Source organism: Neolamprologus brichardi, chromosome 19 (genome assembly GCF_056152115.1).
Source record: "Neolamprologus brichardi isolate AB-2024 chromosome 19, ASM5615211v1, whole genome shotgun sequence".
NCBI lineage: Eukaryota > Metazoa > Chordata > Actinopteri > Cichliformes > Cichlidae > Neolamprologus > Neolamprologus brichardi.
In genome coordinates this window covers 8,985,090-9,011,520 of record NC_142122.1, presented here as the reverse complement: position 1 = coordinate 9,011,520, position 26,431 = coordinate 8,985,090, and the positions used below count along the sequence as shown (strand labels likewise).

The following is a 26,431-nucleotide window of genomic DNA, read 5'->3' as shown; positions in this document are numbered from 1 at the left end:
ACATAACAATGAAGCTGAAAAAATGTAGTTGTTCACCAGCATCGCAATTCCATTATTTTTTTTCATGGCTTACCTTGGTGTGGTTTGCAAAGTGCTTCAGAAAGATGAGGAAATCTGTTTCTTGCACCCATCCTGATTTATTTCCATTACCAATACTTCCTACTGGTCCATCTCTGACACAGTGGTCTGCATAATGTATGTGTGGGAACACAAACAGTGGAGGAATTGTGTTGCCAATGGCATTAACCGCATATACAAATGCGACCAGTGAACCTCTCTCTGCTGATGTCGTTGCCCCAACTTGTTTAATATAAGTTAAAGTAATAGTGTGGTAAGTTGTAACATCTGCATTATTGTTACAACTGACCCAGACTGTTGCTGTTACAACTGACCCAGACTCCTATAGCCATGAACTAGCTAACATTACAGCCAACGGCTAAAACATTAGCACTAAAGACCTACACAGAATATATCCCCATGGACATACAAATAACATAATTTAAGTTTGATGAGTTTAACTGCAAAGCAGATAATGCTATTAGAAACTGAAATAAAGTAGAAAAACTTTTTGGCATACAAATTACTTTTTTTCGTGTTAAATTGTCTGTGTTTGACAAAATGTGCTGATTTTTCACATGTGATAGCAGAACTGAATTGGGCATGCACAGGATGAGTCACATCATTTGAAACTTAGCCCTGATTGGAGAAATTGGAAGTGTTACAACTGACCCACTTTACAATCCCCGGTCTCCCCTACATCTTGACTGATTGTGCGGTAATAGTGGGAAGGTGGATATCTGAAACTAAAGAAAAGGATTTTCATGTTTTGTAATCTGTGACTTCTTTTTTCTATATTAGTCTACTTGGATTTCTGTTACTGCAATTCTCAGTAACGGACCACACAACCCACAGAGAATTTAGCATAATGTACAATTTTTCTTCTGAAAAAGGAAATCTATATTTGATGTAATTATTTATTTTTTAAATTTCTTTGGCTGTTTCTATTCTCAAGCGCAATTTCTCAAGACATAAAGAGGCAAAAGTAAAACACAAAGATTAAACCAACACATTCCTGCTGAACATACAATCCAGGGAACATTTGGGACCTATTTTCAGTTTTATAATTTGTAACTGAGCATTTAAAATAGAGCCACAACCTCCAGGAAAGATGACTTTGGATGATTACCTTGGTGTTACATGTTCTGTATTATATGTTCGGTGGGTACAGTGGGGGAGCATGATAATAACGCGTTTGGTTACAGCAAAGCGGGTCTTTTTCTTTTAGCGTTTGCTTGTGGGGAGCCTAGAACAAGCGAACATGCTGATTAACCCTTTTTTTAATTTTTATTTTATTACAGTTTGAAATTAGAGATGTTGAGTAAAATGTCCCCTCCTCTGCAGTTAGGGGGGGGCTGAAATCGGGTTGGATGAGCTCCTGGTTAAAAGGCGCGGTAATGACGCGGATGAGGTTTAACCAACGGGGCTTTCTCTTCTCCTCGTAGGCTGGGCGCACGGCAGAAAGAAAGAATTAGAGAGGGAGCGAGAGGTTTCCTCCCAGATAACTTTCCTCATATATCCAGAACACAGCACCGGTAGCATCTTCAGGTCAAAACTCGGAGAGAGAGAAACCAGCTGTCAGGTCTGCTGCGCGCTGCAAGCTCCGACGGGGAACTCCAAGAAAACATTATTAAACCCGCTGAACACGGTGAGGATCCAACATTATTTTACCTGACTTTACTTTAAGTTTTTAAAACTAACCAGTTCACGGTCACAGAGTCACCGATAGTGCTCTTGTAAATATCACTGAGGTACCATAGGAGGTAACATTTATTTTAATAGTATGTTTTATTATTATTATTATTATTTAATATGGAAATAGCACAAATAGGCTAAATTGTTATAATTTTCCCGGCTGATCAGGTGCCTGATGCAGAGATTCTTCACCCACAGTACAGAGGACACAAGACACTGCATGCCCTCGCTGCCTGGCGAATAATTGTTAATTTGGTTGGATAAAAGCATGCAATCGCCCGAGGATAAAGGCTTTATGAGCTGGCACAATAAAAACGGAGCGAGGCAGGAATCTCATAGGGAACTTCTAAATAGATCAGTGACCGATTATAGTCGGGATCAGTTTACAATCGCTGTTAAAACAACTAAGATTTATTAGCTTAAAACTTTAATCAATTAATATTTGACTCTAGTACTTTGTTTCAGGATTCATTAATATGTTGTAATACTTTTAATAAAGCTATAATATAATGATATGAAGTTTTTTTTTATTAGATGTTTCTGTGGGGGTATTTCTGTGTTTCTATTTATTTTCGAAAGTGCTTAATTTGGCGAGTTTATTTCTAAATTATTGTTTCTGAACTAATATTTATAGCTGAATTCACCGAAACAAATGAAAGCAGAAATTCACGATTAATGTGGTTGTTGATGGGTGTAAAATGAATTCATTAAAAAAAAAAAAAAAGTTAATAGTTATTAAGGAAAAAAATGACAAACCAGCCTTGAAGCCAAAAATAATAATAATCAATAAATAGAAATTATAACAATGTAAATTAAACATTACAGGGTTTGGATCAGAGATTTGTATTTTATTACCTATTTTATTAACTCATTCATGAAACCAGTTACCACTCCAGTAGTAAATGACATGACAAGTTTTATGTGGAGTTGCTGGTTTCATCATCAAGGACTGCTGCGGGTCTAGACAGAACAGCCTCAGATTAACCCCACCCAGGCCAATTATGGCATTAAGTTACTCAATTTTGTCCCTATGGCTCAGTAAGTGTTTGTGTATATATGTCTGAGACAGACCAGCTGACACCCTGTATTCTCTTCAATTGGGCACCGCCATCCTTTTTGTTTTGTTTTGTGTATTTGCTGTGAAGTAACTTTCCTTTCAGTTTGGTGGTCATGGCGAAGAGGTCAGGGGTAGTTTGGCTGCTACAGCCAACCCCCTTCTCACTCTCAGAGAGGCAGGAAACATGCAATTTGCCCTGGAAAAAACAAAACAAACAAACAGCCTCTCCACATGCAACAAAGGAAACATTTTAGCTCAGTTAAGCAATTAAGCAATGAGATAGCAGAGGGAAGTGATGGACATCTGATAAAAAGTGTTTTTCCTAAAGAGGCTATCTTCATGTCTGCATTCTTCCTGTCACTATATGTGCATTTTGGATTGTGAATGTCCAGTTTTAACAATAACTGGAACAACAAGTCATAAATTTGGTGAATATTTTTTCAATAATCACTATTTGGACCAGTGGAAAACATATTAAACTTACTGTTATAGAGGACTAAGAAAAACAATGCATATCTAAAGATAAGCCAGTAAATGTTTTTGCATTTTGCCAGGAAAAAAACTTTGTAAAAGTCTGTCTGTAAAACTGTCAAAGTACCCAACACTGAAGTACAAGCAGTGCAGAAGCACCACAAACTGATTGATGTACTAATTTTAGGAAATGCTGCAAGGCAACAAAAATTATGTCTACTGAGTGTCAGCCGGCAGTGTTTTGCTTAGTCTTTCCCCCTCTTCCTTAGAGCTCTGTTCTGCGTGTGTTAACCCATTTGTTGTGCGCCTAATCAATTACTGTTTCTCTCTCACTCTTGGCTTGTTTTTGAAAAAGTTTGCTGCATGTGCAGTCATCTTTATTAGTCACAGTGACTAACTCTGGATGCCCTTTAATTCTTCTTTTTTTTCCAGGGAATAACGAAAATGCTCCTGCCTTTGGCAATCCTACAGCTGCTCCTGACTCCAGCTCTCATGGTAATTTCCCAGCTAATACAGAAAAGCACAGGAAAAAAAAGTCATTTTAACAAATTCTGATGTCTAATTTTGCACCCAGGGGCCCAGTGTGGATTACTGGGACTCATGGGGTCCATATGGAGAATGCAGTCGGACTTGTGGCGGGGGTGTGACTGTGAGAACTAGGCGCTGTATTACTCACAGGTAAGTCTTCTGCACACTAACTTTATCCATTTTAATGCATCTTGATGTACATAAATACATGTATAAACTTATAACACACACACACACACACACACACACACACACACACACACACACACACACACACACACACACACACACACACACACACAGTTTCTTCCTGTTTGAATAAAGCTAATTGTGAGGTTCACGGGCACAGACTGTGTATTTTTATTGTGAAAGAATGCCTTGAAGTCACGAGGATGTCGGCTTGTCTTACTCCCAAAAAGCACACTGCAGGGAGGGGCCCTTTAATATTAAAAGGACGTCTCTGTGTTGTCTGTTGTCGGTTGTCTGCTGAAGAGGATCAGGTGGGAGGTGAACATTTCGAGCTGCCATTTTTTTGCTTCAGTAGTGGTTTTAAAAGTCAACATTAAATCTTAGGTTTCCTTTGCGGCACACGTGTCGTTACATTTAAGTAACACGTACAGTTTTTCTTTAGTTTTTGGATTGGTTTTTAAAGCTTCTCCTCTCACATGTGACTAATATGTAAGCACGCTCCCAGCTTTTCCCGTAAATGTTGCAGTATTGCTGGGGGCCGTCTGGCATATTGCCATTTGGAAGAAGTACTCAGTTCTTTTACAGAGATACAAATATGAGAAAATTGAAGTAAAGATACTATATTACACATAAAACTAGCATTCAAAATTCTACCTGGATATTGGGATTAAACTGCACTGCACATATAAAATTAAACACGCTTGTACAGTTGAGTTGAGTGCATTAAAATTCTGCATTATGATTTTTTTTTAATTAGCTGTAGATTTTATTGTTAACTTACTGGCTGAAGGATTTCAGGTGTGTGACAGACTGCTGTGGCAGCACTGACGGATCATTTCATTTTGAGACAAAGAAGTGAATGCTAGGTGAACTGGCGAGAGTAAATAAGCTATAGTTGAGAATGTAGGCAGGAATGATTGTCTGTCTCTCTGTGTTAGCCTTAGATTGGCAACCTGTCCAGGGTACACCCCCGCCTCTCTCCCTTGTGTCACTTCCCCGCTTTGTTTCCTGCATTTCCGCTCTTTTTCTCCAGTGTACCTTACAAAAATAGAGAAAAAAGTCTATCTTAATATAGCCACGCTATAAATAAAACTATCAAAGAGGCTTAAAACAAAAGTCTTCCTATAAAGTAGACGACGGAGTATCTCAGCGACCTATAATTTAGCTTAATATACTGAATACCTTTCCAAAAACAACAAGTCTTATTTTCTTTTGCGCAGAAATATTCCCACTAGACAGAACAAGTCTGTGAGGAGCTGTTTTTAACAGGCCCAAGTACTTTGTTTTACTTTGTGTCATATCTTGTTGCATTTACCTGACCACAAGCTGTTAGATATGTTGTTTTTTTTTATCATAAAGTGTTGATATAGCTGTTTGTGCAGCTTCTACATCTCTGTAGAAGCTTGATGGCAGTGTTTTGATGTCTGATGTCTCTTGATGCTTGTTTTCAACATGTTCGTGCAGTCAGTCAGTGAGTCAGAGCCTTATAGTGAGTCTGTAGCCCTTCTTTAGGAAAATGATGAATAATAGGGAAGAGGTCCTACCCATTGCCAGTCCGATGAACTCTGTCATATCTTGTCTGCCAGGCTTGCTGAATCACCCCTTTAAACACAGTGATTTGACAGCTCCCTCTGTGCTTTACAGGAACTCCCATGTCTCACCATACATTCATTTTAGTAAAAAAACCCAACACATTCATAAGAAAAACAAGCATGATTGGGGTTGTCATTTTGTCAGTCGGGGCTATAATCAGTTTCAATTATGTGCAATCAATAATTTTGCATGAATAACTGCCACTTTTCCACATTTCTGTTTTGTATCATTTTAAACCGAAAGTAGTGTTTAATGTGCTGTTTTCCATTACTAAGTGAAAAGCCGTTGTTTTGACATGTTTTAGTTTCAGTTCAGGTGTGCTGACAGGAGCATGTCTTGCTTTACGGCTTAAGGCCAGGTACTTTTGAAGGTGACTAAATCATGAATTATCAGCAGTGCTGGAATGGTGAGTGGCGAAACAGTCTGCTATCTCGCAGTTTACTGGCATGTGCACGGATGTCTGTGCAAAGCTAGGGCTTAGCAATGTTGATGTTGAAGCTTCTGCTGTGCTGAGAGGTCATTTTTTTAACAGGTACAGATTAAAGAGGAATGTTGTTTAATGTCAGACCTGAAACTTGTTATTTCTGCTTGTGCAGACAGTCTCTGCTGAATTTGCATACATTCATTGCACCTACTCATTAACTGTTTTTGTCTCGCAATGAGAAGCTGTCAAGTTTTAATGAAACTTTACTTGGGAAAGATGTGAGAGAGTTTGATGGGAAGTTAAGGGCAATTACTTTATACTGGATCGTCAGCCCATTTTCAATTCAGTTCAATTAAATTTTATTTATATAGAGCCAAATCACAACAACAGTTGACTCAAGGCGCTTTATATTGTAAGGTAGACCCTACAGTAATACATACAGAGAAAAACCCAACAATGAGCAAGCACTTTGGCGACAGTGGGGAGGAAAAACTCCCTTTTAATAGGAAGAAACCTCCAGCAGAACCAGGCTCAGGGAGGGGGGGCATCTGCTGAGAAGGAAGACAAGATAAAGACAGGATTATTTGTGAACATCTTCTTTTAACAGAAAGTCTGTGATACAAATTTAAATGAAGTGGTCATTCAGAAGCACAGAGCATCTAAAGCATCTAAAGAAATGTATCTATGATGTTGTGGAGTGTTTTTAAAGCATAAGGAGTAGTAGAAGCAAAGATAAAAGTCAGTCAGGAGGTCTTAGTCTCTTCTACTCTTGTGGAAATTGCTCTCACTATATCGGGCAGATCAGGGTTCATTCATAAAACTATTACATGAAATGTCATGTTTATGTTTTATTTTATTTGCACTCAGGGAGGATGGAGGGCACAACTGTGTGGGACCAGACAAGTCATATCGGTCCTGCAACATCCAGGTGATCACATGTGAAACTAATTTGGATTCACTTTTATTTTTATGTATACTTTTATATTTAGACCTCTACATTTTTTTTTATATATCAAAGGGCTTTTTTTTTTTAACACGATAACTTGATAGCAATAATCACTATGATGCACTAAAACCTAAGCCAAAGTACAAAAGTGTGTTTCTTTCTTAAAGAAGACATTGTAAATATATTTTTTTGAATTTGTATTAAACCTGTAGTTATTTTAGGATTACTGACCTTTGACCTTTGCTGCATCTCCTTATTCAACTCAGGACTGTCCAGAGGGATCCAGGGATTTCCGTGAAGAGCAGTGCTCCCAGTTTGATGGGACAGATTTCCACGGGAAACGCTACAAATGGCTTCCATATTACGGAGGTCAGAAACAAAAACAAAGCCGAGAGTTTGCTTTGACAGGCCATATTTATGTATACTATTGACTGAATTTTCTTGTGACATTTGCCAAGCACCAGCTATTTGTCAGCATTTGTATTTCTAAGTTCTTTAAATTGTTAAAATCAGCCTTATGTCTGTGATAGCTGAGAACCCCTGTGAGCTGAACTGCATGCCAAGAGGGGAAAACTTTTTCTACCGCCACCGCAGAGCTGTGATTGATGGGACGCCCTGTCACCCAGGGCGGAGGGATATCTGTGTGGATGGAGTGTGCAGGGTAGGATGCCCCGCCAAATATTGCGCACACACTTGCACACACACAAAGAAATTAATATCTGACAGGTAACGAAAACAGAGAGGGTGGGAAGGAGGTTTGTGACATCTAAATGTAATTCTATGTTTTCCAACTTGTCCTGAAAATGTCCTGAAAGCGTAACTTTTTATTAGTCCATACTTCTTGAGAAAGAGTATTAATAATTCTAATAATCAGTATTTTTTTCTGTTGGTTATAGGTTATGTAACGGGAAATTTATTGTATTATTGTAAGTGGTAAACTTTCCAAATATGAGTGTACTGTAAGTTCTTTAGTCTCAACATGCTCCTGTTGGCTTCTCCTCAGCACTTACCCCCAGGGCAATCCCTGCTGACATTTTTACCCCGGTTGTACCTGACACGAACGTGTGATTTGTATCTGGGGTTTTTATGTGGACAAGAAAACACGTGTTAAAGCAATTTATAATTGCACATAACACAGTTATATGCAGTAGTAATAGCTACATGCAGTCGTTAACGCACAAAAACACACAAAAGATTGTGTGAGAGTTTGAGAGCCAGCCTCAATGGGGCACAAGCTAGTCTACTCCTAGTGTTGGCCCAAGCCTGGATAAATGGGAGGGTGGTGTCAAATAAAATATGAAAATCCATCCGCTGTAGTGACCTCTTGGGAAACAAGGAGACAGCTAAAAGTACTCCTTCTACTAATGTACTAAATGTAATGTACTAAAAGTAAATTGCCTTATACTTGCATGCAGAATACGTAGTGACCAGCAGAGGTCAAAATATATTTGGGAAAACATGATTGCTAAAAATATATTGGTTGCAATTTAATAAATGTGTGCATGAACGTTTCAATTATAAAGTTGCAAGGCACATGTTTTGTAGTTCTGCTCTCTGCCCTGCAGGTGGCAGCTCAAATACCATACAGTATGTATAACATATGCAATTTGGTGTTTACCACACACTAAAGGAATGTGAAGAGCTGTAGAGGTCTTATTTAAAAAATGCAACACATAGCCTGATATGAGTTGCCAGTTAGGTCTAATGATTTGATTAGTCTGCCCATCCATGATTTGGGGTTTGACGACTTCAAATCTTGGAGTGCAGCATCACTTTGTTAATCAGACAGGACACAATCAGTGGAGCTGAGCAGCAGGATGAAAGATTAGCTTCACTCTGTGGTAACATCAAACACTTCTGCTCTTGTTCTTTTCTCATGCAATTATTGCTGCAACTTTTTCCTCATGAGTAAACCTTTTAATTTAACCTCTGACTTCATGTCTCTATCACCTTCCCTGAAGGGAACAGCTGTCCCAAATCCACTCTTTTCTCGGGTCTTTATTTATTTATTTTCAATTATTTCACCTCCAACCATGTTTTTCTTCAAACTACACGTTTCACAGAAATAATGTTTTAGCACATATATTCTCGGGACATTTGCTCAGCAGATGATTTCTAATCTCTTTCAGTTTATAGTGGAGCAGTGACTTTGACAGCTATCATACAAAGACAGGAATTTTACAGGATGAACACATCAGATTTTGATTAAGATCAAGATTTCAAGTTTTTAAATGATGTTATTTGTGCTTGTTTATATCTGCAGAAGACAACCTAAATGACACAGAATAAAGGTTGAGGTGAACTGTGGTTTTCATCTTCTTTTTTGATCATTTTTTCCAAACTTTTCCTTTCCTCAGCGTATGGGCTGCGACAACATGCTGGAGTCTCCTCAGCAGGAGGACCCCTGTCTGCAGTGTGGGGGTAACAGCCAGTCCTGCTACCGCGTCAAGAACAGCTTCTCAGCCCGCAACCTGCCAACCGGTATGATTCATATTTCTAATTTGGTCACGCTTACTCCCAAATGATATGCCAAATGATATATGTACCCAACATGTACCTGATAAATGTCATAAATCATCATCATCTAAATATGTGTCATTTAAATCCTCTCCTAAAGTTTAAACCCCAGTTTCTTCTTTTTTGCCACTTTTATTTCAGGCTACAACCAGATGTTCATCATCCCCGTTGGAGCCACCAGCATCAGCATCAGAGAGACACATGCCACACGTAACTACCTCGGTAAGTGTGTGTCAGACCTTTTAGAAAACACACTACAAGATAATCAAAAATAATTTACATTTACAACTTCTTTACAGCTATCAAGAATCTACGTGGAGAATACTATCTCAATGGCCACTGGGTAATTGAGTTTTCCAGAGCCACACCTATTGGCGGCACCATGCTGTACTACCAGAGAGGTGCTGAGGGCGACAGTGTCCCTGAAACCATCATCGGCCGTGGCCCCACCACCGAACCACTTGTTGTTGAGGTAAAAAACAAATGACCATTCACGATCAAATAGACTTCACAGAGTTATAAATATGAAATTGTAGAATGCACTCCACACACACAATGGTTGTGCTCACAGATGTCAAGTTTGTTTTGGTTCTTATACAACGACCCATGGTCTTGTCTGCACTGGTCTCAGCTTTCCATCCTCCCCTCTCTTTCTTTCTTTCTTACATTTGTATTGGCAGTTGGCAAACAATTGAAAGGTGCATTACCGCCACCAACTGGTATGGAGTGTGGTCTGGAACGACGCCCAAAAAAATAAAAAAATAAATTAAAAAAAACATCCTCCCCTCTCTCGTCTCCTGCCTCACTAAAAGGGGAAAAAAGACTGTCATCAGTCCAAACGCCACCAGCTGTGTTCTCACCTGCCTCGCTGGCACCGCCCCGTTGAGCTCCCTCCCCTGCAGCTGAGCCAGGGACCACACCTCCGCCACAGAAATATATGAGAAACATTTCCAGAAAAGCGAAACATTTAGTTTCTTCATGCCATAAGTGTTTGTTTAAAATTTTAAACTTAAGGTAGCGTTTTGGATGTGTGGATAAAAGTAGGAGTTAAAATGAATCAATAAGTATGTTTAACCCTGTCCCCTCAGCTGATCAGCCAGGAGCCCAATCAGGGAGTGGAATATGAATACTACCTTCCAAATGGACGCTCCAGAGAGGGCTACTACTGGAGCTATGGATCCTGGTCTGCTTGCAGCAAAGAGTGTGGATCAGGTTAGACTGCAACTTTTATGTGCTGCCAGCATAATTTTATTTAAAATGTTTTAAACATCCTTGTTTTTGGACAGTATAATAGCTCCATACCTTCCTTTATCAGGCTACCAGTCTCGTTTGGTCTTCTGTTCAATCGACAATGAGGCCTACCCTGACTACCTCTGTGCTTCTCTGCCAAGACCACAGAGCAACCGTACATGCAATCCTCAACCATGCCCACAAATCCGCAAGTAAGTAATGCTTAAACTTCTCAAATGAAATGTGTTATTTCAGTAAATGTAAGTTAAATTTTAGACGTTTCCAGAGTTTACTTTGCTCCACTCTTAATGAATTTAAAGAGTACCATAAATAACTCCCAGAGCAGCATTTTGACTGTTGTTGGTATGTTATGCCTGTCTGAAAGGATGGCGTACCTGTATCCACCACAGTTGTTGAGATCCTCAAAGAGGCCTAGAGCCTCTGTGTTCAGGTAACCCATGGTCAGCGGTCGTAGAGGAGTTTTAGGTGACTGCAAACACCGGGGGAAGATCTAAATAATTAAACACTTTCACTTATTTCCTTGAAAAGATTCTTTTATTAGCTCTGTTAGATCATTTCCATGCTTTCTGTCAAACAAACACTTTTACAACAAATCATTTTTGGCTACTTGTCCATAAAATTGGGCTGAAAATGTCAAAAATGACCAGAAATGTTATAAATGTTGATTGAAAGCGCGATCTCTCCCCCTTTAGAAGTGTTTGACTCTAGTCGAGTCCGTCTTTAGTGCCAAGTCTGTTCTGTCCATGTGAGATAAGGATGAAGGCATGGGGCAACTGTCCAGCTCAGAGATCTCCTTTCAACCTTTTAATGACCCTCATTTACCTTAGACAACATCCAGCACTTTGTAAAGTGAGTGATGGATGATTGGATGTAGCATTCCCCCCCAAAGAGCCAACTCTTCTTTAACCTTTAAGCTGTGGCACCTGTGTCTGATTCCTGAGCTGGGCTGCTGCCTGATCTCTTCAGCAAACTGTAAAGCTCTCTGTTCCTGTGCAATATTGTAGCCAATGTGTTGTGAGGCGCTTAGAGGTTAAAGATCGTCATGCCGTGGGTGTTGGGGATTGTGTACTTTTCAGGCTGGGACACAGCAGTAGTGCTAAGTAGTAAATAGTCGCTTTAGTCTGTGACTTTCTGGTATTTCCTGCTTTCTTTTCTTTCATGCTGCTGCAGCTTAGAAACCTGAGATGTTTATGTAGCTCAAGTGACTCTAACTGCACCCTCAGTATCCATTAAAGTTAACACCTAAAGCCAGAATCAGTAGATGCTTAATTTGCGGAGATGCGGGGAATTAAATTGCTGTTTATTGCTGCTTTCACTTCTGCCTGTGCTTCTAGCAGCCCCATTAGTGCCAGTTCTAACCTATTATAGTGAGAAAAACACTGTCTGAGTATCATCTGGGATCAGCTGGTGTCTCGACGTCTGTCTCTGAAAGTGTTGTTATCAGTGTGTATGTGTCCAGTAGTTTTTCTAGCTGCATGTGAGAGGCTTTGTTCAAACAGCCTCTTTTAAAGGCATTCGGAGGTTTCATTCCAAACAGCGATTTGCATCAAATATGAAATAATTATTGAATTTGTCAGTCAAAACAAAAAAAATGCTGATATGTTAACACAAATAGGTTTAGCATGTAGGTCATAGGTCAAGTTATTCTGCTCATTTAAAAAAAAAAGTAACATAAATGTCTTTGTATTTCTCACTGCTGAAAATCATAACGCTTCTTTCCCGTATTAGTTTATCCATGCATCCAACCAAAAATAAAATTTAAAATATATACATAATTTACTAAAAATTTGAATTCATTAGCCAAGAATTTTTGGCTAATGGAAGACTGTGTCTCTGGTCAGGTACTGATGAAGAAATGTTTACGTTATAGTTAAAGTAAAACGTAAAAAACCGGCTCTGAAGAGCAGTGAAGTCAAACTGGACAGTATTTGTTCAACTCATTTGTTTTTCCTGATTTTGGAACGAAACTCTTCCCATCACTCCTCTCCTGGCTGAAGCTGTGTATGCTGTATGTTCAGCTGTACAGTGTCTATATCAGCAGCAAAGAGACTGACTCCTGTTTCTTGTCTTTTGGTGGTTTTCTCAGCTGGCAAACTGGGGAGTGGAACGCCTGCTCAGTTACCTGTGGTGGAGGCTCTCAGGTGCGCAGTGTGCAGTGTGTTTCCAATGATGTCTCTGGACCCCGCGTGGTGGAGGATGCTGTTTGTGCCACTTACGGTGACGCTCCTCCTTCTCTGCAGACCTGCAACATGCAGAAATGTGCTGAGTACCATGTGACTGGATGGAGCATGGTGAGCAAACTGTAGAACTCTATTTAAATCCTGGTAAAAGACTTTATAAATAAATTAAATAAAGAAAAAATACAACCAGCACACAGTAAAAATGTGGGCTCTCTCTTCTACATAACATGTAGAAGAGATAGAAAAGATATCAAGGAAGTAGAACTTTAAGAGCATTCACATTTATCAAGGGAATTTCTGACAGTTTCTGGCCGTTGTGTCGATTACTTTGGGGAAAAAATAGGCTGCATACTTAAAAGCCTCTGGCCTCTGACTCTGGGAACAAATGTAATATATTGTGAGGGTGAAGATGGTACTAATTGCAGTCCCTAAAACAGCCTAAACAAAGATTTATACATAAATAATATGTTATTCCAACTAACTACAAAGCAGAGAAGCTGGTTTTTGCTCTACTGAGCTATAATAAACACTGGTATCTAATCTACACTCTGTTAGAGTAATTTGTTTCTAGAAAAAAGGGGCTTACCTCAACTCAGTTCAATTCATCCATCCATCCATCCATTCGCTTCCGCTTCTCCTTTTCAGGGTCGCGGGGGGCGCTGGAGCCTATCCCAGCTGTCATAGGGCGAGAGGCGGGGTACACCCTGGACAGGTCGCCAGTCTGTCGCAGGGCCAACACACAGGGACAGACAACCATTCGCACTCACATTCACTCGCACATTCACACCTAGTGGCAATTTGGATTATCCAATTAACCTATCCCCACAAGCTGCATGTCTTTGGACGGTGGGAGGAAGCCGGAGTACCCGGAGGGAACCCACACAAACACGGGGAGAACATGCAAACTCCACACAGAAAGACCCCGGCCTGATGTTGGAATTGAACTCAGGACCTTCTTGCTGTGCGGCAACAGTGCTAACCACCGTGCCACCGTGCTGCAGTTAAAAATTCAGTTTTTTTAATATAGCACCAAATCACCAAAACATAGACCTCAAAGCACTCTCTACTGTAAGATGCCATAGTATTCTGGAAACAGCCCTCTATGAGCAAACCTTGGCGATGGTGGGAAGCAAATACTCCCTCTACACAGGAAGAAACCTCAGATCAGATCGAAAGTCCTAAATGTAAAATTACATGATAAGCACATTTGACTATAAGGTTAAAATACCACACAAACATGTAAGGTTGGGTTATATTTAAAAATTTTCATCTTTCTTGGGTCTTTATGAAAAAGCGTAATCTATGCACTTTATATATAATCCTTGTGTTTGCAGTGCTCAGTGACCTGTGGTTCAGGTCAGCAGACCAGAGAAGTGACCTGTATGGGTTCAGATGGTACGAAGCTGGATGAAACATCCTGCAGTGCTTTGCTACGCCCGGCCGCTGTCCAACGATGTGAGATGGCCCCCTGCCCCCGACAGATCAGCTGGCACGTAGGAGATTGGGGACTGGTAAACCTGATGCACACATGCAACCAAACAAGGACTCATAAATGTAGTTATAGCAGCTGTATGGGTGAAAAACTCTCTCCATTTACCTGCAGTGCTCTAAGAGTTGTGGATCTGGCTCACGAGAGCGCCAGGTGATCTGCTCTGATCAGGAGAGGAACCTGTACCCTGTGGACCAGTGTAACACCCAGCCCAAACCATTCACAGTGGAGCGCTGCAACACCCAGCCCTGTTACAGCCCACAGGGTGAGCAAATGCTAACTAAGCAAATAAACAATACACCTGTTGTTATTTTATTTCTCAAGTTAAGTTGTGAAATTTCCATTTACTTAATAGACTGCAATCTATAAATACCATGTGCAGACTTACATTTAACATTTTGTGACTGCTGCCAGTCTTCAGTTAAGTTGCAATGGCATGCTTACACTGTTCTGCGTTTGTTTTATCCACACTTTGTGCAGTCGTCCCCAGCATTCAGGACCCACGGGGACATGACAGCACTCAGATTGGCTTCCAGCCTTATGTGCCAGATCACGCAACAGGTTAGACTCCACCTCTCAAAGGCATCTCATAATCACATCAGCATTGAAAATAAGCTAGTACATAAGCATTTTTAGCTACGTAGTTACTCAGAAAGTAAACAAAAAACCACTGAAAAAGCCCAATGTGACATCACCAAGGTGACATCACCAAGGTAACATCTTGTCAGCCAGTTGTTAACAATTAAAACTACCAAAACATACCATCTTCTTATTTTGGTGGGAGCATTAAAAGCTAATTGTAGGTGTGATTGCCCTTCTGTTGCTCAGCATCCCCTCTTCTCTGCTGATATAACTCCTGTCACTTTGTCCCCAGCAACCCCTCCACCCCCCTTCATCCCCATTCAGCCTGTCCCAGCACTAATTATCTGGGCCTGATTGACATGTTTTTATGGTTCCATGGTCATTGTTGGCCTGATTAAAATATTTCTGAAGCACTGAAGTCTGCTAGTGCTGGCAGTGGCGTTTCTGGCATTTTCAGCATCATGTGCTGTCCCAGTGGTCAGGAATTTTAAGTTTGACGTCTTGTGTGTTTATTTCCCTTCAGATTGTTACGTCAGATTGCTGATCATGATTTCTTTTATAATTTCCTCTGCTTTGTTAGCCCATAAACAAAAGGAGTATGGCTTTTTTTTGTTCTTCAGCATCCTGTACAGACTCACTGTGTGGTCTCAAACACAATGACAGACTCTATTGTTTATTCAACCGATGTGTGAACGTCCCTATTGCTTGTATGGTGTTGTCTTGTGAACCATGGTGAACTATGGGGTCTGTTTTGCATGTACAATGTGTGAATTCACCGCTCACTTGGCTTTGCCTGTAGCCCGCAGGCCTGAGACAAGAGATCCAACCCAGACGAATGCAGTGTACGACCCTCACAGCTCCGCCCCGGCTCTCCACTGCAGCCAGTCTTATTATGGCTGCTGCTCAGATGGGCATACTTCAGCCAGAGGCCCCCAGGGTCTGGGTTGCCCATCAGTTCCAGCTCCCTCTCCTGTCCCAACATCCTGCATTCAGACCAGGTATCCACCTGCACTCTGTTATTGCGCTGCAGTTGAGGTCATATGCAGAGCCTTTTTTTTTTTTTTTTTTTTTTTTTAGGTCGCTGACTTGGTTACTAACCAGGGACTATGTGGCATTATACGTGACCAGAAGCTCAAACTTTTAATACCAACTGTTCTTGCTCTCTTCCTGTTCTGTTTGTCAGTTATGGCTGCTGTGAAGATGGTGTGACGGCCTCTCAGGGCCCCAATAAGGAAGGCTGTGCGGAGTATGTGAACCCTGCACCAACTGTAAGCAAAAGCACACAAAAGTCTGAATGAATGAAACATTAGTCAAATGTCAGTCAAATTCTTTAAAGAATAGGAAAATATTGCCTTATTTCATGTGTCATGCCTTTTCAGGTTACACCTTCTCTCCCTACTGATAATGCAGTAGAATGCCGCACCACCACCTATGGCTGCTGCTATGACCGCACCACACCTGCAGGAGGACCCAATGGGGAGGGCTGCCCCAATCCTCCAAATTATAGTAAGTTTTCTAAACTCAATGAAGAGAAATCTTTTTTTTATTTTTATATTATTTCCAGTTAAGATATAATTTTGTGCTGTTGGTTACTGAGATGCTCCAATTTAGAGGTCACTCTAACAGTCGCTTTTATCCAGTTGATCTAGATCACCTGCATCTCATGGGCATGATTGATATCATGGCCATGATGGTGTTGTAGCAATTGGCAGTAATAATATGAGAAGAAATGATCAGACAGAGAAACAAAAAAATGGTATGCAGCAGAGGACGCATACTGAATAGAAAACATGGGAGTTGTTTTTCATGTTTACTCCTCAGGCCCCATAGTGCTGTAGTAAGAAAACCGACTATAAACAAATATGTGACTGCAGTAAACTGTAACATTTTAGTAGTAATACTGAACACAAACATTCAAATTATACTTGATAAAAATACTATGATATTGTTTTTCCTCTGTATTTGCACAATACATCTATGCAAGACAGCCCTGTTTGAGAAAATGCTTGACAATGACAAACAGCTGATCTGCATTGTGTTGTCTTTGTGCAGTTGAGCGATCAATCTGCTCCCTGCCCCGTGCTGCTGGCTCCTGCAGCAGTTGGGTGTCCCGGTACCACTTTGATGTGATCTCCTCCAAATGTGTGCACTTCTGGTATGGAGGATGCCACGGCAACAGCAATAACTTCATGACCCTAGCAGAGTGCAAACGGGCATGTCCACGACCTGCACCCAGCCGGCAGGCCCCGCAGCCTGCAGCTCCCTCTGGAGAGTCTACAAGAACCGCAGCTGGAGAACACAGCACGACTGGAGCAGAGACCTCAGCTGGAAGAGGATCTACAACGGATGGGCGGTCACGCAACATGGGGAGGATTTTCATAGTCCAGCGTGGCTCGACCAGCAGCACCAGCAGACAGGCTACAAGTGCAGCCACTAATGCCCACAGAGGTAGAGTCTACCTGCGGGTACGCCGGCCTTCACATGGCACAGCTGCACAGCACACCGGCCCAGCTGCGAGGTAAGACCCCAAAGACCCAGGGAGAGCAGTGAAAAGCTAACCCTACCCGATCCAACCCCACTACTACCACTAATGGCCTCGTAATGCTGTTCAGAGCCTTCTAATTCATGCTGAAGGAGCCCCAGTTCACTCTACCCTGCAGGGCCAAAGAGTGGGCTAGAGGAGATGGAAACGCAATCAAAAGACACATTCACCTATCCTGGAAATATGACGGTGGAGCTGAAGCAACCAAAAATCATATATAAGCAAATTATATTTTATGCAATCCAATTTTTTTTTTAAACTTTCTTTAGTAAAATCTATCAGGGAACAAAACGGAGAACATTAGCTAACTTAGTCTTACCCTCGATGTGGTTAAGCTCTCACTCTGACACAGCAGGGTGTGTCATTTTCCTGTAACATCTGGTGTAACAAAGCACACCTCTGACCACATCTAACCTCACCCACAAGTAAATCAGGCTGTGTGCTTTCCAGCCTGGTGTTGAGTTTCAACAACCTTTCCCATTTTTCCTGGATTTTGTTCAACAAAATACTTAATGTACTGTGCTTCTGTGTAACATGCTGTCTTTGTAGACTCTTTCGATGCTCATATAATCTAAACTCTTGCTTTATATTGAAGCCACAGCTCTTTCCAGCTCCACAGACTTTCACTCTCATGCCTGCTTATGTCGCAACACCTCATTTCTTCCTTTAACCTCAACCAAATCGGGAAGAAGTCACCAGACCTCACACACCTTATATGGACATCAGTGCTGTTTAATGCTTTTGGGACTCACTGCTCTCTGTCAGTCATTATTGTTGGTGCTTATTTGTGCATGCTACCTCTCTGTGTCAGTAACCACCATCACATCTGGGCTTTGGTGTCTTCACCTAAATGTCATGAAATCAAACTAATAAAAATTCTGCTGTGGTAATTCAGTCATCCTATGTGTGTGGTCCCTAAATCTCTCTTTCTTGTTTAGATGGTATTAGATTTAGATTTCTTTAGTGGTGTTTGGGTACTTTACATGAAAGGTGTCCTTGTCTCTTTTGTATGTTAGTGGTATTTTGTATTTGGGTTTTTTTGCACTGTTTGTCTCGTCACTTTTTGGGCTGCATGTGGATTTCTCTTCTCTGAGCTATATCTGACAAACTCTTAAAGCCAGGTTGTGGGCGCTCTTTATGCTTGCTTTGGTGGCTGCTGATAAAAGTACCAACAGTGGAGCATAAAGTGACTTTTTTTCTCTTCCCTTCTTCAAATGTCTCTTCCTTTGTCCTTTTTCCTTTCACATTTCCTTCTTCCTGTTCTCCTTTGTTTTCCTTCTGTTTCCTTTCCTTTTATCACTCCCTATTCTTCAGCTTGACTCTGGGGGGGGTAACGATTGATAAGACCGACCCATCCACAGTCGAGGCTTTAGTTGGCCAAACAGTTGTGCTGCCCTGCCGAGTCAGCCCTCCACCTTCCTCCACCGTTGTCGTGGAGTGGAGGAGGGATGGTATACCTCTATCAACTCACAGGTATGTAGAGAAACATACTCAGTGACTTAATTTACATTCAAGTTGTTTTTCTGTTTCCATTTTTATTTATATCTATCTTTTAATTGCATTTAGGCATCACCAACAGCCCAATGGCTCTCTGTTAGTAGGTCCTGTCTCTAAGCTGGACTCTGGCTGGTTCCTGTGTGTGGCCACTCGAGAACGAGAGAGAGACCACCGCTACATTTACCTGGCTGTCTCAGGTAATTACATTTCAGCCACAATCTCTATGGTCAAAACAAGACTGGTAGGTTCACTTGCAGATAATTATATCTGAAGGTAAGTAAGTTAAGATACAAAGTAGTGGAAAAATTTGAAAAACATTACTATGACAGTCCAAACAAACTGATATGTGGGACATGATCTGAATTACATATTCTTATAGTTGATGTCAACAGAGTGACCTTTGCTGACAAAGGGGAAATGGCATATTTTGGAAGAGGCTCAGAGTGATAAAGAGCTTTTAATCGATAAGCATTTTTGAGGGAGGTGATATTTAAAGGCTTTTATCTGAAGTCTTCATTTGGTGGTATGTCTCTGATTTCAGGACTCACCTGTTATACATATCCACAGACTAAATGGCATTGCAATTCATTGCAATTTCCAGGCCATTTCATTGGGAATCAATTCAAGCCTGGAAAAAGTAAAATCTACCTTAAGAAATGTTTCAAAATTCCTACAGAGGGGTCTCAGATGGTCTCAATTGAGAATCTGTGTGAAATGACATCCTATATATACTATGGAGTCTGTGTGAATGTAACATTTTGCTTCAATAAAAAGACAAAAGTTGTAAAAATTTGCACCTGATTGTAAAGGGGTCAGTTTGGAGGCTGATTTTTCATGGAATGACGTTCTCACACCCTGATATACAATCGGCTAATTGGGGCTGGATTCGGTCAAACTGCTAATTTGACTGACTTTGACCCCAATTAGTCTGTCACATGAACATGTAGAAAGTTTGGGGTGGGTCTGATGTCATAGGTTGTGTCAGAACATGCTGATCTTGCAAACTCACTTGGTGTTTATGCAATGACATTGTGCAAGTGCTCACTGCAAGTGTGTTGAATTGTTTGCGAGCATTCATATGTGCTTGTGTTTGTGTATTCGGCCACAGAGGGACCATCTCCTACCTCGCTTCCCCGAGACGGTCCATTTGCAAGGTGAGAAGAATATCTGTGGATCTGTGCACCTGAAGATGGTTATTTACGGTTTCTGTTGATATTAAGAGCCCGGGCACATGGAAACCTCAGTATTCTGATTTATTTCTAACAGTATAAATGAATTACTTCACATTGTCTTTGCTTCCCTGTAATTTCTGTCAGGTTCAGTATTGAGCGCTCAAGCTCAGCCCAGGTGGAAATGCGAGCAGGACAAACTGCCAGACTGCCCTGCACTGTTGTCCCCTCCTCAGCTCGGCAGTCTGTCAGCATTGGGTGGACTAAAGATGGACAGATAATCAGTGATCCCAGGTAATAATTGAAGACATTCAGAATTTTATGAACCCTTTATTAAAAACATTGCTAGCAGTGAAAGTTCTTTGATTTTATTCACTGGTCTTACTATTAGTATTTTTATTTTTGAGATCTATTACCTTCAAGCTGAACTTTGGAGTCTAAAGAAAATAACCTGATCTGTCTTTATCCATGTGAGATTGTTTTATTATCCAAGAGATGCAGACACTGTTAAAGCCAGCTTGGTATAAATTTCCGTGGTTTGCCTGTTAGGGTTTCGGTAGTTTATCATTTTAAACCATAAAAACGAGTCATTTACGAAGAAGTCGGTGTAAACTGAGGTCCTGTCTGCTGGCTGTGCTGCAGGTTTACTCAGCATTCAGATGGCACCCTCATCATCGGCCCTCTGAAGTCTGATGACTCTGGTGTCTACACATGTACAGCCTCCAACCAGCAGCAGCTGGAGCAGCGACAGCTGCAGCTCAGAGTCCAGCGTAAGTTTTATTCATAGCCTCATCATTTTTTTTTTTAAAAACATGTACCATTTGGATGCTTGTGTGCAATAGATACATAGCTAGATAGGTAGCTTATCAAACTCAGAAGGGAAATTATGATTGCGAGACTGAAACCCGAGGCTGCAGTTTCAGATAATCACCAGCAGAGATCAGTAAATGTCACTGACTGCCTGATTCTCTCTCTGCTTGCACTGTTCAAATACAATGAACAGTGCTGAAATAGAATGTATGAGTGTGTGTTAATAGACATAAACTGTAGTAGAAGTCTCATAGAAATATATTAACTAAATTACTATTAAACTAAATTATTATTATTTTATTATATAAAACCATATTTTAAGTCTAACACATATTGTAAACGGATTGTTTCCTTTCCGTTCAGTTCATTCCCGACTGTGTGGGAACACCAAATAAACACTAATCCAATGATCCAGACCATGAACATATTATTTATGAATTTACATTCCTAAGATTTTACAGCTGAGTTGATCACATAATTAAGAAATCTATTTCTCTGTCAGACCAATAAACTTGGGAAAGAAGTGTTATGAGGAAGTAAGGCTGTGTAGTTTATTTAAAATCAACAATTATACATCAAATATAAAACTGGAGTGTGATTATTATTGCTTATGAAACATTCCTTTATTGTTAATAATTTGCTTAAATCTTGTGGTCGTTTAGAATATGCACTGTACAAAGGGTGGGTGTAATAGCTAAGCTGTTTTTTCTGTTTAATTTAAGTATTTGTTGACCAATTTTATTTTGGGGTATTGTTGTTGTTATTGTCTTTTAAAAAAATCTTTTACCCATAGGGCAACACCCAGGATAAAACTGTAAAAACTGAATATGAGAAAAACGTGACATTAGTGATCTTTTCTCTTGGTTTCTTTGTCCAGCTGATCTGAAAATCACAACAGCTCCCAATAACATCCAAGTGTCAGAAGGCAGCACGGGCATGCTTCCCTGTGTGGTGTCAGGAGACAACGTCAATATAGGCTGGTCAAGGTGAAAACTACTTTATTAGACATCATTAAGAATAAGTGGAAGAGATGCATGAAACATCTGTTAAACTGTCTGATTTTAGGTTATATAGCATTCAAAAAGAATCCCAAATAAAAGTAAAAATGACCCCAAAAATACACCCTATAACTTTAAAGACTTAAATGTTAAATAAGGTGATATTTGCCTACAAAAAAATATATAAATCCAGTTCTTGTTGTCATCAACACTGACATTATTTACTTTCATGGCCCTAAAATCCAGAAATAAAGCCATGAGTTGTATTTCTGTTACTTGCAGTTACAGAGCACACATGCATTAATATAAGCATTAAAAAAAGTGAACTGATTTTTAATTTAAGTGCTTATTGAATGCATTTAAATAATGTACCTAAACATTTCCTGTCGCTCTCTTTAAATACAGAAATGGTGTACCGGTGCGTCCAGATGGGCGCAATATCCTCTTGTCTTCTGACGGCAGCCTGATCCTTAATAATGTCAAGCCTTCTGATCAGGGCACGTACACCTGCAACGCGTACACCGGCATTTACTCTGTGAGCGCCACAGCTGAAGTAAAGGTCATTAAAGAAACACAGCAAGGTGAGAACGCTAAATCAGCTCAGACCTGTTATCTGCACTGCAGAGGGAATGTAGAAAAACTTGATGATATCGTGGAGAATAAATAATGTATTTATTTTTTTTAGCTTGAGTTTAAACAATGATTTTGCTTTAACCCTTTAAAGTGAAGTGTATCATATTTTATATGTGAGTGACTTTGAGTTTTTTAGATTTCTACATCACCAGTGTGACTTTTCCTCCTGAAAAAAAACAACAACATAAACTGCACGGTGCATTTTTAAGAAATCAATTGCAGAAAAATGACTGAATATTATCTACATTTTAACAGATTAAAATGATTTAAATTAATTTGATATATGCAAATTAATATTTAATAAAATTTTATTTCATCATAGGCACTCCATTTTAAAAAGAAATTGAATTTTCTGGCAAATATTTCATTGCTCAGGCTTTAAATTTTAACGTTTTTTTAATTAAATTAATTTTTTTAAATTTTTTTAAATTTTTTTAAATTTTTATTTTAGCTTTTTTTTAAGTATTTAAAGATCCACAAAGGATCAAAGCAAAAAAAATTAAAAGATTTAACAATACATTTTATACGACATAATAAACAAGAAAGCTGTTTAATGCAGAGAACAAACAGTTAAAAATAAAGTGTAGAACCATAAAAAGTGTTATATGTAGCTTGATTAATCTGTTGTACTTATATTTATGTGACTCTGATCCTGTCTACTGTGCTGCTGCAGGCGCTGACATCCCGCCAGAATGTGTGGACCAGTCTGATCTTGCCAACTGTGAGCTGATAGTTTACGCCCGACTTTGCTCCAACTCATACTACTCCAGTTTCTGCTGCGCCAGCTGCACCAGGCATTCACAGCAGAAACGACAGGTTTGGTCGACCAGGTTAAAGCCACAGAGGGTGTAAAAACTATGTGATGTGTGGTGGTGGACACTGGGGTGGGATCTGAATTCCCATTTAGATTCTAAAAAACTCGAGCTGTCGACTGCGAGCTGCTGCATTTGCCAAAAGGACTCAAAAAACCCTGAGCAGATTGTACAGAAATGTAATTCAATATTGCAATCTTAAAAAAGGGACGGATCACTGTAGATGCACAGTAGTTAAAGCTACAAAGTAAGTGGTGTTCAGGGAATCTTATGGAGCGATAAAAGATGGGCCTTAAAATATAACGTAAACCTGTGTAAAGTCTGAATGTGATGAGACGATGAACTCGTTCTTACTCTGCCACACCTTTAAAATGAGTTATGCTCTCACTTGATCTATATATTCTCTGTTTTTTGAGAATCATGATGATAATAACTCTTATATATGTTATTAAAAAAGGGGAAATTACTTTTTTCATGCCAGTAAATCACTGATACAAGGCTGCACTCATTGCTACTTCTGTATCATATAATGAAACTCTACAAGACTTTTCCACTATTTTTTTATTTCTATGTAATTATTTGACAATAAAGGTCATATTTTGATAAAAAACTTTGGTTGACTTCAATGACTGTATGTTATACACCTGTGTGCTGAATTGTTCCAGTTTCTACCACAAGGTGTCGCACAACATGAGAAGCACAGTTTCTCATTCACTTGATGGAAACTGAACATGAACATAACTGAACCTTCACTGGAAAATAATTCAGTGACATCTCTAAATTTATTAGAGATGTTTTCCACTGCATATTGCAGTATCTACTCAAACCGTCAAGTCAAGCAATGTCTAACAGTAAGAATAAACTTTAAGATGAACATTTGTAACATCTCTCAGCAATCAGCTTTTTTTGCTCTTGTGTTGTTTTCATAAACATAATTTAACTACTTACATTCTAGCTTTAAGATGGATTTGCTGGCTCTACAAACAACAATCTTTAGCTAACTATCAGTATTTAATCTCCTCGCCGTGGTGTATATTTGTGGAGCATTCTCTTTATATCTTGAATATTCTTTAGTATAGTTGTGAGCTATAGTACGGCACATCTGGTTCAGACAGACAATAAACGGTATAGTGCAATATTTTACTTTTTTTTTTACTTAGCCACTAAGTAAAATAAAACTCATTGTTTAATAATCTTTATATTTACAGTTCAGGTCCAAGGCTTTGCACATTAGGATGTCATAAAAAAATAATCTGGCCCTTTCCCTAAGATTATGGAAACACAACCTCAGACAAACATCATGTTATGTCATGTTATTGTTTAACAAAATGTGAGCCAACATGAAGAGGTAGTTTGAACTGATCAATTGCAAGTGCTCCTTTATAAATGCAGACATTTAGGAAGCTTGCTGGTCTGGAGCGTTCAGGTGTGTTAACACAATACTAAGGAGGAAAAACGGTGGTGCTGATCTGAGACAAGCAACTGTTGCTGCCCTTCAGTTTGGGAAAATGTATGAGGTAATTTACAGATAATCTGAAATCCATTTCGCCAAAGTGACAAGACAAAACATTTGCCAATCTTCTCAGCAGTGGAAGTCCCAGCAACTTGACTCCAAGATCCTTCTGTATTACTGGGGGAAAAAAAGAGCTTCATCTCAGACTTTACAGGCCTCAGTTAGCAGGTTAAATGTAAAGTTCATGACAGTTTAATGAGAGTAAGACAGAATAAGTATACCATATTTGAAGAGCTACTAGGAGAAAGCCTCTTCTCTCTAAAAACAACATGGCAGCATGGCTTAGGTTTGCAACGTTCAACTTGAACCAACTACACAGCACTGGAATGCACAGGATCACATATGATTAAAGCCAAACACAGCATATCAACATAAACGCCTCATATCAACTGTCAGATACGGTGGTGGAGGGAAGAGAATTTGGGCTAGTTTTGCAGCCATAACACGTGAGTACCTTACAGTCATTAAGTCGACCGTGGCCTGCTCCGTATACCAAAGTATTCTGAAGTCAAATGTGAGGCCATCTGAGGGACAACTAAAGCTTGGTTGAAAATGGACAATATAAAAGAACAATAATCTCAAGCACAGCAGCAAATCTACAGCAGAAAGACTGAAAAAGAGAATAAGTGGTGCTGGAGTGGCCTGGATAAAGTCCAGACTTCAACCTGAGTGAAATGTTGTGCCTTAAGAGAGCTGTACGTAACAAATGAGTGAAAAGCTCTATGAATTGAAGCAATACTGTAAAGAAAAGTGAGCTAAAAATTAATCTACAGTGATGCATTGTGGCTTAAATTTAGTGTAATAATTTACGTTTTGTTACCAGCTTATAAGATCTGGTATACACTGGCTATTTTTTTTATTCGCTGACATGTAAAACCTTAGAATTGACAGGGGATGTAATTTCTTTTTGTCATGTCTGTACCCGTCAGCTGTGATTGTGTTTTTAAGACGAAAAACCCAAACACTGGCTGTTTTCTTTATGAGCTCCACACGTGTGAGGTTTAAATTAGCAGCTTATACATTCATTTAAGGATCACATTCAGGGGAAGTTAAAATTATTTTCCTAACAGATGGCAGATGTGCCACATTTCTGTTGCTGCTTCAAAGACTACGCTTCCTGTTTATTTGACTTCAGGACAAGAAAACATGTTTTTCAAGGAAGCAACCAGGGAAAGCAGAATGTGACGGTTTGAACTGAGTCCTGTAAAAAGGCCAGATTATCTTTGATTGCAGTCCCACACAAACCTTTATCTTATAGTTATATACATATATATACATTTAAACACTGTCAGTTATGTTTTTAAATGAGCTGCTGATATTTGCCTGAAGTTCTGTGTCTTCCCCCAAGTCTGATTTTATCTGGTGCAAAATGTTGTGCCAGATCACTGCAAACAGCTTTTGCATAATGTATGACATTGTTTTTGTACAATGCGTAACTTCAGTTGACACAGAAATGGAAGTTTTCCATCTGTTTGCTC

General features: G+C 39.7%; 1 protein-coding gene across 1 annotated transcript; it reads left to right on the top strand.

The window, feature by feature from the left end:
- The first annotated feature begins 1,619 nt into the window (after window positions 1-1,619).
- On the top strand, window positions 1,620-23,980 carry paplna (papilin a, proteoglycan-like sulfated glycoprotein). Its single transcript, XM_087832849.1, is given in 28 exon segments — window positions 1,620-1,705; window positions 3,713-3,775; window positions 3,855-3,958; window positions 6,882-6,942; window positions 7,227-7,329; window positions 7,491-7,621; window positions 9,318-9,441; window positions 9,619-9,699; window positions 9,777-9,949; window positions 10,566-10,689; window positions 10,793-10,919; window positions 12,815-13,019; window positions 14,243-14,419; window positions 14,512-14,662; window positions 14,878-14,958; window positions 15,779-15,977; window positions 16,163-16,247; window positions 16,359-16,485; window positions 17,032-17,497; window positions 18,836-18,994; window positions 19,088-19,215; window positions 20,127-20,172; window positions 20,335-20,481; window positions 20,830-20,957; window positions 21,875-21,983; window positions 22,401-22,576; window positions 23,302-23,432; window positions 23,434-23,980. Coding segments are annotated over 27 exon segments (3,624 nt in total). The 5' UTR covers window positions 1,620-1,705; window positions 3,713-3,724; the 3' UTR covers window positions 23,464-23,980.
- Window positions 23,981-26,431: the final 2,451 nt, after the last annotated feature.